The sequence below is a fragment of the Chlorella variabilis genome, assembly GCF_000147415.1.
Source record: "Chlorella variabilis unplaced genomic scaffold CHLNCscaffold_6, whole genome shotgun sequence".
Classification (NCBI taxonomy): domain Eukaryota; kingdom Viridiplantae; phylum Chlorophyta; class Trebouxiophyceae; order Chlorellales; family Chlorellaceae; genus Chlorella; species Chlorella variabilis.
In genome coordinates, this window is record NW_005435082.1 from 57997 (window position 1) to 68732 (window position 10736).

The window sequence follows — 10736 nt, forward strand, 5'->3', positions numbered from 1 at the left end:
TTCCCCCCCCCCCCCCCCCCCCCCCCCCTCCCTCGCCCTGCGCAGCCGCAAGGGCCGCTGAGGATGACCCCGTCCCGGAGGAGGAGGAGGCTGGGCGCACCTGGGCCTCAGTGGCCGACCTGGTGTCCAGCCGCAACCTGACCAGTGTCCTTGAGGCGGCGCTGGAGGCTGCGGGCCAGCTGGAGCAGCTCAGCGGTGAGGCTGCCAGCAACAGGCGCTGGGAATGGCGTGGCTCCTCAGGGAGGAGCGAACGGGGCTGGCTCCGGCCTGCATGGCGCTCCCACGCCGATGCCAGGACAGCATGCGACGGCAACGCTCTGCCCCGCCTGCTCCCCGCCACCCCTGCCGCCCGCCGCAGACCCATCCCTCGTCGCGACTGTACTTGCGCCCACCGACGAGGCATTTGCTGCGGCGCTCGAGTCTCTCGGCATGAGCGTCGAGGAGCTTCTGGCGGACACGGTGCGGCCCTACGCGCTGGCACAGGCGACATGAGCGCGCTGCCGCTGGCATGTAGCAGGCGCCTTTGTCGCGCCATTTTGTCACCGGTGCCTTGTCACCCTGGGCTCTCTGCTGTGCAGGAGCTGCTTGCCCAGGTGTTGCCCTATCACGTGATTCCCGGGCAGGCTCTCACCGCTGGCGACCTGGAGGACGGCGAGATCCTGCAGACCCAGCTGGGGGGGCAGGCGGGCGAGCTCAAGGTGGGTGGCGGGCAGCCTGCAGCCTGCCGGACATCGCAAGGGGAGCAGGGAGGCAGCGCATGCGTGTGCAGCATGCCTGCCCAGCGCTCTCGCCCATGGCGCCGCCGGCTGCCTGGCGCAGGTCAAGGCAGGCAGGACGCGGCCGCGCCTGGAGACCACATCGGGGCAGACAGCCAGCATCAAGAACGCAGACCTGGTGGCCGGCAGCGCGCTGGTGCACACCGTGAACAAGGCACGCCGTGCTGTGCCGTGCTGTGCCTTGCTGCGCTGCTACCGGCCTGCTGGACCTTGTTGCGAGGCTCGCTGACAGCGCCGGCTGGCCTGCTGCCCAACCACACGGATTGCAGGTGCTGATCCCCGGCAGTGACGTTTTTGAGAGCAGCGGCGTGGGCGCCCCCTCGCCCGCTCCAGCCGAGGCGCCCGCCGCGCCGCCCTTGCCGCCGCCGCCCAGCCCGCCCGCGCTGTGCACCCACACCCTGGCAGCTGGCGAGTTCCTGTCGAGCCTGGCAGATGTGAGCTGGCTGCCGCCTGCTGGCTGCTTACGTGCCATGTCCTGGCCTGCTTTTCAGGCATGGCTGCGCCGTGGTCCTGCTCACCACCTTCCGAGGCATGGTGCCACCCGAGCGGGGCGGGGTGGCCAGCTGTCCGAGCGGCCTGGCTGGCAGCCAGCGCGCATGCTGTGTGGCACGCCTCCTGCTGAGCACCCCTCCTGCTCCTTGCCCCGGCCTGCAGACATACGGCATCAGCCCTGACGAGCTGCTGGCCCTCAACCCCCAGATCTCCAACCCGGACTCCCTGGCCCTGGGTGCGCAGCAGCTCCCAGCGCCCCATGCAAATAGATATGTGGCTGCGCTCCCCTGTGTGCGCTGTGCCTGCTGGCTCACCTGCTGTCAACTTACATGGGTGCCAGCTGGCGCCAGCACAGCCCCATGCTGAGCAGCCGAGCCATGCCGCTGCCCGCCCCTGCAGGCGCCGTGCTGAACGTGCCGTGCTTGGAGGCATGATCGATCGAGGTCACGCAGTCAGCAAACGGCAGCCCTTTCAGTTGTGCCATGTGCGCACCGCAGGCAGCCGTTGACTGCCATCCCATTTGTACCAGGCAGGCCGTCAGTAGCGTCTAATCAGCCCGGCAGCAATGTACATGCATGTGATGAACCTCATCCCTCCTGATTCTTGGATATGAATCCGAAGAACCTCATGTTTGTTTTCGGTTGGCGGGGTTCAATCAATTCTAATGTGCGCCGCTTGCTTTTTGTTTTGCTCAGCACTCCCAGCCATTCGTGATCGTATCCACTTGTACATCTTTAGAACACTTGTTTTAGGTAAACAGACAGCCTGAGCAGAATTCCGGCATCCTGCTGTGCCCGGCGAGCCTGCTGAGCCACCTGCTCAGCATCAACGCACAAACAACAGCTTGCCAAACCACTCAGCGCTCGAGTTTGCAGCGCCACCGGAACCCACCGTCTTTGAGCAACTGCCGTGTGTTCGAGCCGCCCAGCCTGCGACAGCTGGGCCCGACTGCCCCAGAACGGGAACGCCCCGTTCTGCAGCCTGTCGCTCAATGCGTGGCCCAGGGACCGAGGCGCTGGACACCAGCTACCAGGCGGGCCCCGGTGGAGGCAGCCCGGGCCGCCGCTCGGCCTCCTCCTCCTGGCGCTACACCAGCGTGGGCGACTCAGCTGACAGCGATACCTACTCCGGCCTACTGGCCTCGGTGGCAGCACAGGAGGGCGGGCTAGTGGCTGCCGTGACTGGGGCAACAGCGGCCAACGGAGGGGTGGCAGACGCGGCTATCCCGCCTACGGGCGGCGCTGCCGCCGGCGGGCCAGGCGACCCCGCCAGCCGGCAGCTGTGGAGTCCCAACAAGCGGCCTCAGCTGCAGGCGCAGCCGCTATACGACACGGCTGGCGCAGTAAGTGGCGGCGGCGGCGTGCCGGCAGGCATGGATGCGGCGTCGTACGCGGCGGGGGAGCGGGCCGCGCTGATGTGCGCTTTCCAGCAGGCCCTGCCCGGTCAGCAGGCCCTGGGGCAGTGCTTCTCAGGTGGGCGCGCAGGGTGCACATGTGGTGAACTGGGTGCAACCAGCATTGCGGCCAGCCTGTTCTCCTGTAGCTTGCTCTCCTGCGCGTCACATCACATTCCCCCTGCCGGCTGGCGACCGCTTGTCTCCCCAGCCCACTAGCCATCCCGCCCCGCCCCCGCCCCGCAGCCGTGGATGCGCTGCACTCACGCCTGGAGGAGGAGGCGGCGCACTGGCGCCAGCTGCAGCTAGGCGCCACCAAGACGGAGGGGCTGGTGGAGGTGTGCGTGGGGTGTGTGTGGGGAGGGGGGGGCATGATTGGCACCGCAGGATTGGCACCGCTTGCCGGCGATGAAGCAGCCAGCCAGTGTTGCCGCACGGTGCCCGTGCGCCCAGCATGGCAGGGCTGGTGGTGAGCGCTGGCGGGCCGCCCTTTGCCGACCGCCGACAGGCGCTTGCCACATGCCCACCTTTGGCCCGCCGCCCTGCGCGCCGGCTGCCTCCTCCTGCGTGCAGACGGCGCTGCAGCGGCTGGACACGCTGGAGTTCATGCGCCTGCCGCAGCTGCAGGAGCGTGCCGAGGAGGCGGCCCGCAGGTGGGCAGGCGGTGTGTGGGGGGTGGTGCGCTGCGGTGCGGTTTTGAGTTAGCACCCACACGGCAGGGAAGGGCAGGCGGGTGCAGCCAGTTATTGGTGCCCTGTGGCCTGCTGCCTGGCAGGGTTGGCAAGGCCGTGGCTGACGCTGCTCCCTGTGATGCTGCGACCCCTGCTGTGGCACCTGCAGGCCCCCCGAGCAGCTGCTGGAGCTGCTGGGCGGCCTGCAGCAGGCTGTGGCCCTGCTGGCGCAGCAGCGGGAGCTCATGGCGGAGCAGCAGCAGCGCGTGGCGGCGGCGCCGCGCCCCCGCGCCGGCACCCTGCACTGGCTGCTGCTGGCGGCGGCGGGGTATGGGCAGAGCCTGCTGTCCAGGGCTGACGTGGCGGCGCTCTTCCTGTCACGCAAGATACTGCTGACGGGCGTGGGCAGCGAGGAGGGCGGCGCGGTGAGCAGGGCGGGTGGCTGGGGGGGGTGGGAGCCCTGCTGGGCTGGGACTCAGTCCAGTGCATGCATCTATCCAGACTATGTGCTGCCGTGAGACACCCGGCACCCCTCACACACCAGCTGGCTTGGATGCATGACGCTCTCCCCTGTGCAGGCAGGTGCCACCGGCGCCAACCGCCAGCTCAGCAGCGCGCTTAGCGTGCTGCTGTTTGTGGGCAGCGTGGAGGCTGCCTGGCAGGCGCACGCCCGCCTGCTGCGCCCGCTGCCTGCTGCGGCGCAACGGGCCGCGGCGCCGCTGCAGCTGGGCCTGCGAGTGGCTCGGGTGGCGGTGTGGAGCGCGGCGCTGGTGCTGGCGGCGGCGCACACGCGTGCCTCCTGCCACGCCGCAGGCGACAGCGTGTGCTCTGCGCTGGAGGCGGCGGCAGAAGCTGTCAAGGTGCCACAGTGGGCGCAGGCGCTGCCGGCCTGGCGCTGGCTGCAGCACCGGTGGCAGCAAACGGCAGCTGCGCCCGCCAGCCCCGGCTCGGCTGCGGGTGCTGAGGACGGTGAGGATGGCAGCTGCGCCACGGCTGCAGCCGCAGCGGGGGATCGTAGCGTCTGCGCCGCCGCCGAGTGTGATGCCGGGCCGGCGGCTGGTGCCACTCCACCGGCTGGCGGCGGCCTTCCCGCTCAGAGCTGGTGACTGGGTATGCATCCCCCTTGGCACACGAATTGCTGCATTGCATTCTCTTGGACATCCTGACTGTAGTGAGCTCTCTCTTCAATAAAACACACATGGCGCGCAGAACGGTGCCAGGGCGGCAATACGGCCAATGACAAACCGCAGCTGGGCAGCAGAGGCATGATACGTGCGGTCCAGGCACCCGCGGCGCTCTGCCTGCCGCCCCGCCGGCACGTCACCTGGGCGCCCGCCACCCCGCCGCCTCCGCCTCCGCCTCGCTGCAGAACCAGCGCTCGCCCTGGCTCTCGTCGATCACCACGCTGTCGTATGTGGGGCTGCCCGGGACGTGGAAGATCTTCTCCCCGGTGGACCTCGAGATGTTGCCCTTGATGTAGCAGCCGCCGCCGCCGCCGGCCTCTCCTCCGCTGCCGTCGCCGGCGCCAGAGGCATCCTGCTCGCCCCCTGCTGCACCCTGCTCCGCTGGGGGCTGCGGGTCCTCGGCCTCGGCAGCGTCTTCGGCGGCAGCAGAGGAGGAGGAGGGGGGGCCGTTGCGGCGGAAGTCTTCGGGCTCCTGCACACGCCGGGCAGGGCCACTCAGCTGCTCTGGCCGGGGAGCATGCAGGCATGGCACGGGCGAGACGCCTCGCCCGTGCTGCTTGCAAGTAATCATACTCATCCGTTCAAAAAAATTGTGTTTCGGAATGTGCGGCAGCGCAGTGGGCAGAACCCACCTGGAACTCGCCGGCCCACATGCCACGCTGAGCCTGCCGTGCCGCCTCCTCGGCCGCCACGTAGTCATCGGTGTACCGCCTGCAGTACGTGGCAGCGTACCGCGTACCGCCAGTGAAGGGCAGGGGGTACGGAGCTCGATGCCCCCGGCTGCCCACCGTCTGCCTCGCTGCCAAGTGGCAGCTCGTTGCCGAGCGCCAGCTCTGCATCCTGCCTGGAGCAGGCTGCGGCAGCCCATTGGGCCCCAGGCCAGCCTCCGCAGCACACCGCAAGCCGCGACCACGAGCTGCCACCACGCCGCAGGCCGCCGCAAGCTTGCCTGTAGGCAACTGCCAGCCCTTGCTCCACCATCCAGCCGTTCAGGTCGAGGCTGGTGCCATCGGGCAGCGGCAGATAGCAGACCGCCACCATCCGGTCAAACTGGTCGGTGTCCTTCTGCAGATGGTGGGGCGTTTGTGGTGGAGGTGGTGGCGATCAGCAAAGGTGGGCAGTGGCCAGCGAGGGAGGGGCATGATCGGCGGCGGGCGGGGTGGTGGCAGGCAGGGCACACAGGCAGGCAGGCAGGCAGGGCAAACCAGGCAGGGCAGGCAGGGGCAACCCACCTCCTCGCACCGCACTTCCGAGCCGCCGATCTTGGCGATGAGCGCGTCCCGGGACACCTCGCCTGCAGGCAGTGGCCGGTACCGGGCAAACACGCCTGCTCAGTTCACGCTCATGCCGGTGGTAGGCGGGCGGTGGGCACTGTGGCAGGCGCGCAGCAGCAGCGCCCACACGCCGCCAGCTCGTGCAGGCTGGGGTGCAGCGGCATGCCCGGCTGGCGGGCTGGGCCTGGCTGGCGGCCGCCGCCGCAGTGACGCGGGCAAAGGATGTGCTGCGAGCTGGGTGTTGCTGAAACCAGACAGTAAGGGTGCACCGCAGGGGTAGGGTGCGCCCGCCGCATCCAAGCACTCCTGTGCCAGCTCTGGAGCGTCAATGCCGAACAGCCGCACCCGCGTGTCGCCCACAACCAGGCTGTCGCCATCAGAGATGCGGGTGGGCACGCCAGACACGTAGCTGGCAGGCGCGGAGGTGGCAGGCGCCTGCTGGGGGGCGCACGAAGCGGCGGCGAAGTAGGCAGGAGTACCACCGAGGACGGTAGGCGGCACATGTCAGGCGGCGCGCGCTCCAGCAGAGGCTTGTGTGTGCTGCCTGTCTGAGCAGGTGACATCCACTGCGCAAGCGACCTTGGCTGCTAAAGCCCCCCGGCTCCCACCTTTGTGCCGCCGCTGGCGGTTGCGTTCTGGCCGCCGCCCAGCGCCGCCGCCAACAAGACTAGCAAGTTCGCCAGCGCCGGGAGCTGCGGTCCGCCGTCAGGCATGGCGTCCTGATTCGACCGCGGAGTGCCAGCGCGCAGCTTCACGCCAAGCCAGCCAGGACGTCGCACCGGGTGGTGTCGGGCAGCGCGGGTGTGGTGCCTGTGCGCCTGCAAGCGTCCCTCCGCTGCTAAGGACGGGGAAATGGACATGATCCGCTTGCAAGCCAGGCCTAGCATGCTTCTCCATGCCCCGCCCGCCCGCTGCCCGCGCTGGGCGGTGAGCACAGTCGGCAGCTGGCAGGGACTGGCGACCTCAGGATTACGTGGGTGACGACAACCATAGGCGACGTAGCAAGCATGTTTCAGGAGTGGGTTCGGCGTTGGCTCGTCAGCAGGTGCCGCCGCCGCTCGCGCCGCTGCCCGCTTCTCCCGAGTCTCCCGCGTCTGCCGCCGCCGCCGCGCCGCCCGGCAGCCTCCGGAAGTAGGATAGAAACTCCGTGTTGCCGGCGGCTGCGCCCTTGATGGGCGACTCCTTCCAGCCCTGGCAGGCGAAGCCGGCTGCCTCGTAGGTGGCCACCACCCTGTCGATGACCTGGCGATGTACCGCAGGGTCCCGCACCACGCCGCCAGAGCTGACCTGCGAGGCGAGGGAGGTGCAGTGGTTGGCGCAGCTGGCACCCCAGGGTGCCACGCCAGGGCGACGGCAGCAAGGCATGCACATCGGCGCTGCGGGCAAGGGGTGGGGGGCTGGCCGGCTGCGGCACGCTGCCCTCGCGCCACAGCACCCCACCTGCTCCTTGCCCGCCTCAAACTGCGGCTTGATGAGCACCACCAGCTCGCCGTCGGGCCGCAACACGTCACACACCTGCAGGGGGCAGCGGGGCGGGAGGTCAGGACGAGGGGGACAGAAGGCAGGGAGGGAGGGAGGTGGTCGAGGCGCGACGGGAGCGCGCCGCTGTGTCCCGCTGTCCTGCCCCACCATCGCCCACCGAACCGCGCCGCAGCCACACCGCACCGCAGCCACACTGCCGTACCGCACCGTACCACACGGTACCGCACCGTGTCCAGCACTTTGGCCACGGAGATGAAGGAGAGGTCGAGGGTGACCAGGTCCACGGCGGCGCCGCCGATGTCGGGCAGCCTCAGCGCACGCAGGTTGGTGCGCTCCATCACCCGCACACGCGGGTCGGTGCGCACACGCTCCGCCACCTGGTGGAGGGGTGGGCGCGGCGAGCGGCAGGGCCAAAGGCGTGCAGGGGCGCAGCGTCGTCAGGAGGCGCAGGGCCGGAGTTGGCGGGGGGCAGCGAGGCAATAGGCAGCCGACGGGGCGGCGGCGTGGGCCGAGCCACGTCAGCAGCACTCGCCAGCCAGTCAGCCAAGCAAGCAGGCCCACCTCCCGCTCCCGAAGGTTCTCCCACCCCGTCATCCCACCCCACCCCACTCCACCCCACCCCACCCCACCCCACCCCAGCCGCACCTGGCCGTACCCCACGTCCACCCCCACCACCGCCGCGGCGCCGTGCTGCAGCAGGCAGTCGGTGAAGCCTCCGGTGGACAGGCCTGAGTCCAGCGCCCGCTTGCCCTCCACCGCGATGCCCCAGTGCTGCAGCGCCGCCTCCAGCTTGAGCCCCGCCCGGCACACGTACTTGGGCTGCTCGGCGGTGATGACGACTGTGGCGGATTCGGGGACCTGGGTGCCTGCCTTGAGCACAGGGCGGTCGTTGACCAGCACCTTGCCTGCGGGCAGGGGAGGGAGGGAGGCAGGCTGGTGACGAGGCGGCTGGCGCCAGTGCGGGGGTGGCTACGGAGCGAGCTTGCAGCGCCGGCCCTGCAGCAGCCCTGCAGCAGCCTGACAGCGGGAGCTAGGCGGCGGCGGGCAGTGCCTGCAGCCGAGGCGCGGACTGAGTTGGCAAACAAAGAAGTAGCACAAACGAGAGCGCGCGCTCACCCTGCGCAATCCACGACTGAATGACGTTGCGGCTGTGCTCTGGGTGCCGCTCCAGGCACACCTCGTCCAGCCGCCGCTTGCGTTTGCGGATCTGTGCAGGGGCAGGGCAGGGCGAGAGGCATGGTGCATGACACAGCTTTAAAGGGCGGTGCATCGAAGGTATTCTGCCGCTGCCTGCTGCCGGCCGCCCGGCCGCCTCCCCCCCGGCTCACCAGCTGCGCCGGTGGCGGATCGGCCGCACTGCATGCCACCCTGCCGACCCATAGACCGCGGCTGGAGGTGAAGGCGTCGCGGGGGGCAGGCACGACGGAGAGGCGGAGCACGGTGCTCACCACCCGGCCCGCGGGGAGCCAGCCCTGCAGGCAGGAAACGTGCATGGTGCTGCACAGGCTGATGGCGCTTGTTGAATGCCCCGGGGCGAGCGACAAGCCGCACATGTACCTCTGCCGCCGCCAGTACGCCTCAAACTCGGAGCGAACCAGGGGGCGCGCTGGACCCCAGCCGCCTTCCTCTGTCTCGTCTTACGCCCATGCGACGGGCTGCCGTCCTGTCAGCAGCTGCCTGAAGCTGCGGGTGCGACAGACACCCTGCAGGAGAGGCTGCGCGAGGCTCAGCAGCAATGGCCAGCACGGAAAACATAAGGCACGTCCCTGGAGCAGCGCCCTGCGCCCTGCGCGGCTGCCGCCGGTGCAGCTTGCCTCACCTGTCGCCGCCTGCCGCCGCCTGCGCTCCCGGTGACGCCGCCCTCAGTTTGGCGGCGTCAAACACCCACTGCTAAGCCTCGATGCCACTCTCAAACCCAACCGCCTTCGCCCACCCCTTGCACCGCCGCAGCGTGTATGTGCGCGTGCGCCCGCTCAACGATGCAGAGCGGGAGCGCGGCGCGGCGTGGCGCGTCGAGGGCAACGGGGTGTACCAGGTGCGCCAGTGCCAGGGAGCACTGCCCTGCCAGGCAGACCAAATCCAGGCCATTTGCACCGTCCCCAAACCCATGCGCACGCACATCCCTGCAAGATCACCCTCGGCTCGCCTCCCCACTGCACGTATGCGCGGCCACCGCCCTTCATTCCCGCACTTTCTTCCCTCGCCCCGCCGCCAGGTGGACCCCGCCAGCGAGGCGCGCGTCTCCGACAATGCCTACAAGCTGGACGCCATCTTCGACGGCTCCCAGCCCACCGCTGCCGTGTACGAGGCCACCACGCAGGGCCTGATCCGCCAGGTTGGTGCTGCCATTGTGCTGCATGGTGCTGCCTGTGTGCCGCGCCTGGTGCCAGACGAGCAGGCGCAGGCTCGAAAGGCCTGCTGACCTCCACCTCCACCTACCCTCTCTGGCCACCATGTTGCACCACCATCACCGCTTGCCCCGAAACACCACCACCACCTCTTCTTCCCTCCTTCCCTACACCACATCTCCTCCCCCCCTTCCTCCCCCCCAGGTGGTCAACGGCTTCAACTCCACAGTGTTTGCCTACGGCCAGACCAGCTCCGGCAAGACGCACACGATGAAGGGCACGGGGGACGACCCGGGCATCATCCCGCTGGCGGTGCGCGAGATCTTCCAGCTCATCGGCGCCTGCCAGGACCGCGAGTTCCTGCTGCGGGTATCCTACATGGAGGTGAGGGTGTGAGGTTTTTTAGGTGGGGTGGGGGGAGGTAGCGGGGAGCAGTAGTGGCGGAGCGGGGCAGCTGGGAGCGAGGAAAAAATAGGGGGAGGGCACTTGATGATGCCGCCACCGCCCGAATTTGCCGCCTCTCACGCTCCGGTACCGCCGTGTCACGCACCCGGTACCTGTACCGCAGCTGTACAACGAGGACATCAACGACCTGCTGGCCCCAGACAACCAGAAGCTGGCGGTGCACGAGACCAAGGAGGCTGGGGTGCACGTGGCAGGCCTGCGGGAGGACATTGTCAGCAGCCCCGAGCAGGTGCAGGCGGGGGCGCGGGGCTGGGGGACTTGCAGGCTTCGTGGGCTGGGCCTGGTTGGGTGCGGACGGGGGAGCGGCAGGTGCTGGCTGTGCCCTGTGGGCGGCAGCAGGAGGCGGGCGCCGGTGTGTGCTTGCTGGCATGCTGAGCCCCCTTGGTTGCTGCAACGCCGCGCCACGATGCCTCAGCCTGCCGCAAGCCTGCCCCGCAACCCGCCTCGCCCTCCTGCTGCTGCCACCCAACCCCGCTGCCTGCCCCCGCCCTGCCCGCCGCCCCCGCCAGGTGCTGGAGCTGCTGGAGTGCGGCGAGCGGCACCGCCACACGGGTGAGACGCGCATGAACAAGTCGTCCTCCCGCTCACACACCGTCTTCCGCATGGTGGTGGAGTCGCGCAGCCGGGACGCCAACCCCGACGACGCGCATG

At 69.5% G+C, this 10736-nt stretch overlaps 5 protein-coding genes across 5 annotated transcripts in view; 3 read left to right on the forward strand and 2 right to left on the reverse strand.

Annotated features, from left to right (window-relative positions):
* CHLNCDRAFT_143443 (hypothetical protein) overlaps positions 1 to 1702 on the forward strand; it is a gene marked incomplete at both ends in the record, with an annotated part of 1893 nt that extends 191 nt beyond the window's left edge. Inside the window, 7 exons of the mRNA XM_005848965.1 lie at positions 46 to 195; positions 359 to 459; positions 579 to 698; positions 820 to 921; positions 1046 to 1210; positions 1431 to 1503; positions 1668 to 1702. Of these exons, the coding sequence (XP_005849027.1) occupies positions 46 to 195; positions 359 to 459; positions 579 to 698; positions 820 to 921; positions 1046 to 1210; positions 1431 to 1503; positions 1668 to 1702 (746 nt within the window). The remainder of the gene's footprint in view (positions 1 to 45; positions 196 to 358; positions 460 to 578; positions 699 to 819; positions 922 to 1045; positions 1211 to 1430; positions 1504 to 1667) is intronic.
* Positions 1703 to 2259: 557 nt separating this feature from the next.
* CHLNCDRAFT_143444 (hypothetical protein) lies at positions 2260 to 4438 on the forward strand (the record flags this gene model as incomplete). The annotated part of the gene is made up of 5 exons (XM_005848966.1): positions 2260 to 2740; positions 2908 to 2999; positions 3235 to 3314; positions 3502 to 3757; positions 3911 to 4438. The coding sequence occupies 5 exons, from the start codon at positions 2260 to 2262 to the stop codon at positions 4436 to 4438; spliced, it is 1437 nt and encodes a 478-aa protein (XP_005849028.1).
* Positions 4439 to 4652: 214 nt separating this feature from the next.
* CHLNCDRAFT_143445 (hypothetical protein) lies at positions 4653 to 6503 on the reverse strand (the record flags this gene model as incomplete). Its single annotated transcript, XM_005849169.1, has 6 exons — positions 4653 to 4988; positions 5149 to 5227; positions 5427 to 5581; positions 5749 to 5810; positions 6060 to 6225; positions 6399 to 6503. The coding sequence occupies 6 exons, from the start codon at positions 6501 to 6503 to the stop codon at positions 4653 to 4655; spliced, it is 903 nt and encodes a 300-aa protein (XP_005849231.1).
* Positions 6504 to 6828: 325 nt separating this feature from the next.
* Positions 6829 to 8542, reverse strand: CHLNCDRAFT_21492 (hypothetical protein; the record flags this gene model as incomplete). The annotated part of the gene is made up of 5 exons (XM_005849170.1): positions 6829 to 7072; positions 7226 to 7305; positions 7500 to 7649; positions 7918 to 8177; positions 8389 to 8542. 5 exons carry the CDS (start codon positions 8540 to 8542, stop codon positions 6829 to 6831), a joined length of 888 nt encoding a protein of 295 aa, XP_005849232.1.
* Positions 8543 to 9725: 1183 nt separating this feature from the next.
* On the forward strand, positions 9726 to 10699 carry CHLNCDRAFT_21604 (hypothetical protein; the record flags this gene model as incomplete). Its single annotated transcript, XM_005848967.1, has 3 exons — positions 9726 to 10004; positions 10189 to 10314; positions 10595 to 10699. Coding segments are annotated over 3 exons (510 nt in total), but the record flags the coding sequence as incomplete, so codon positions are not given.
* Positions 10700 to 10736: the final 37 nt, after the last annotated feature.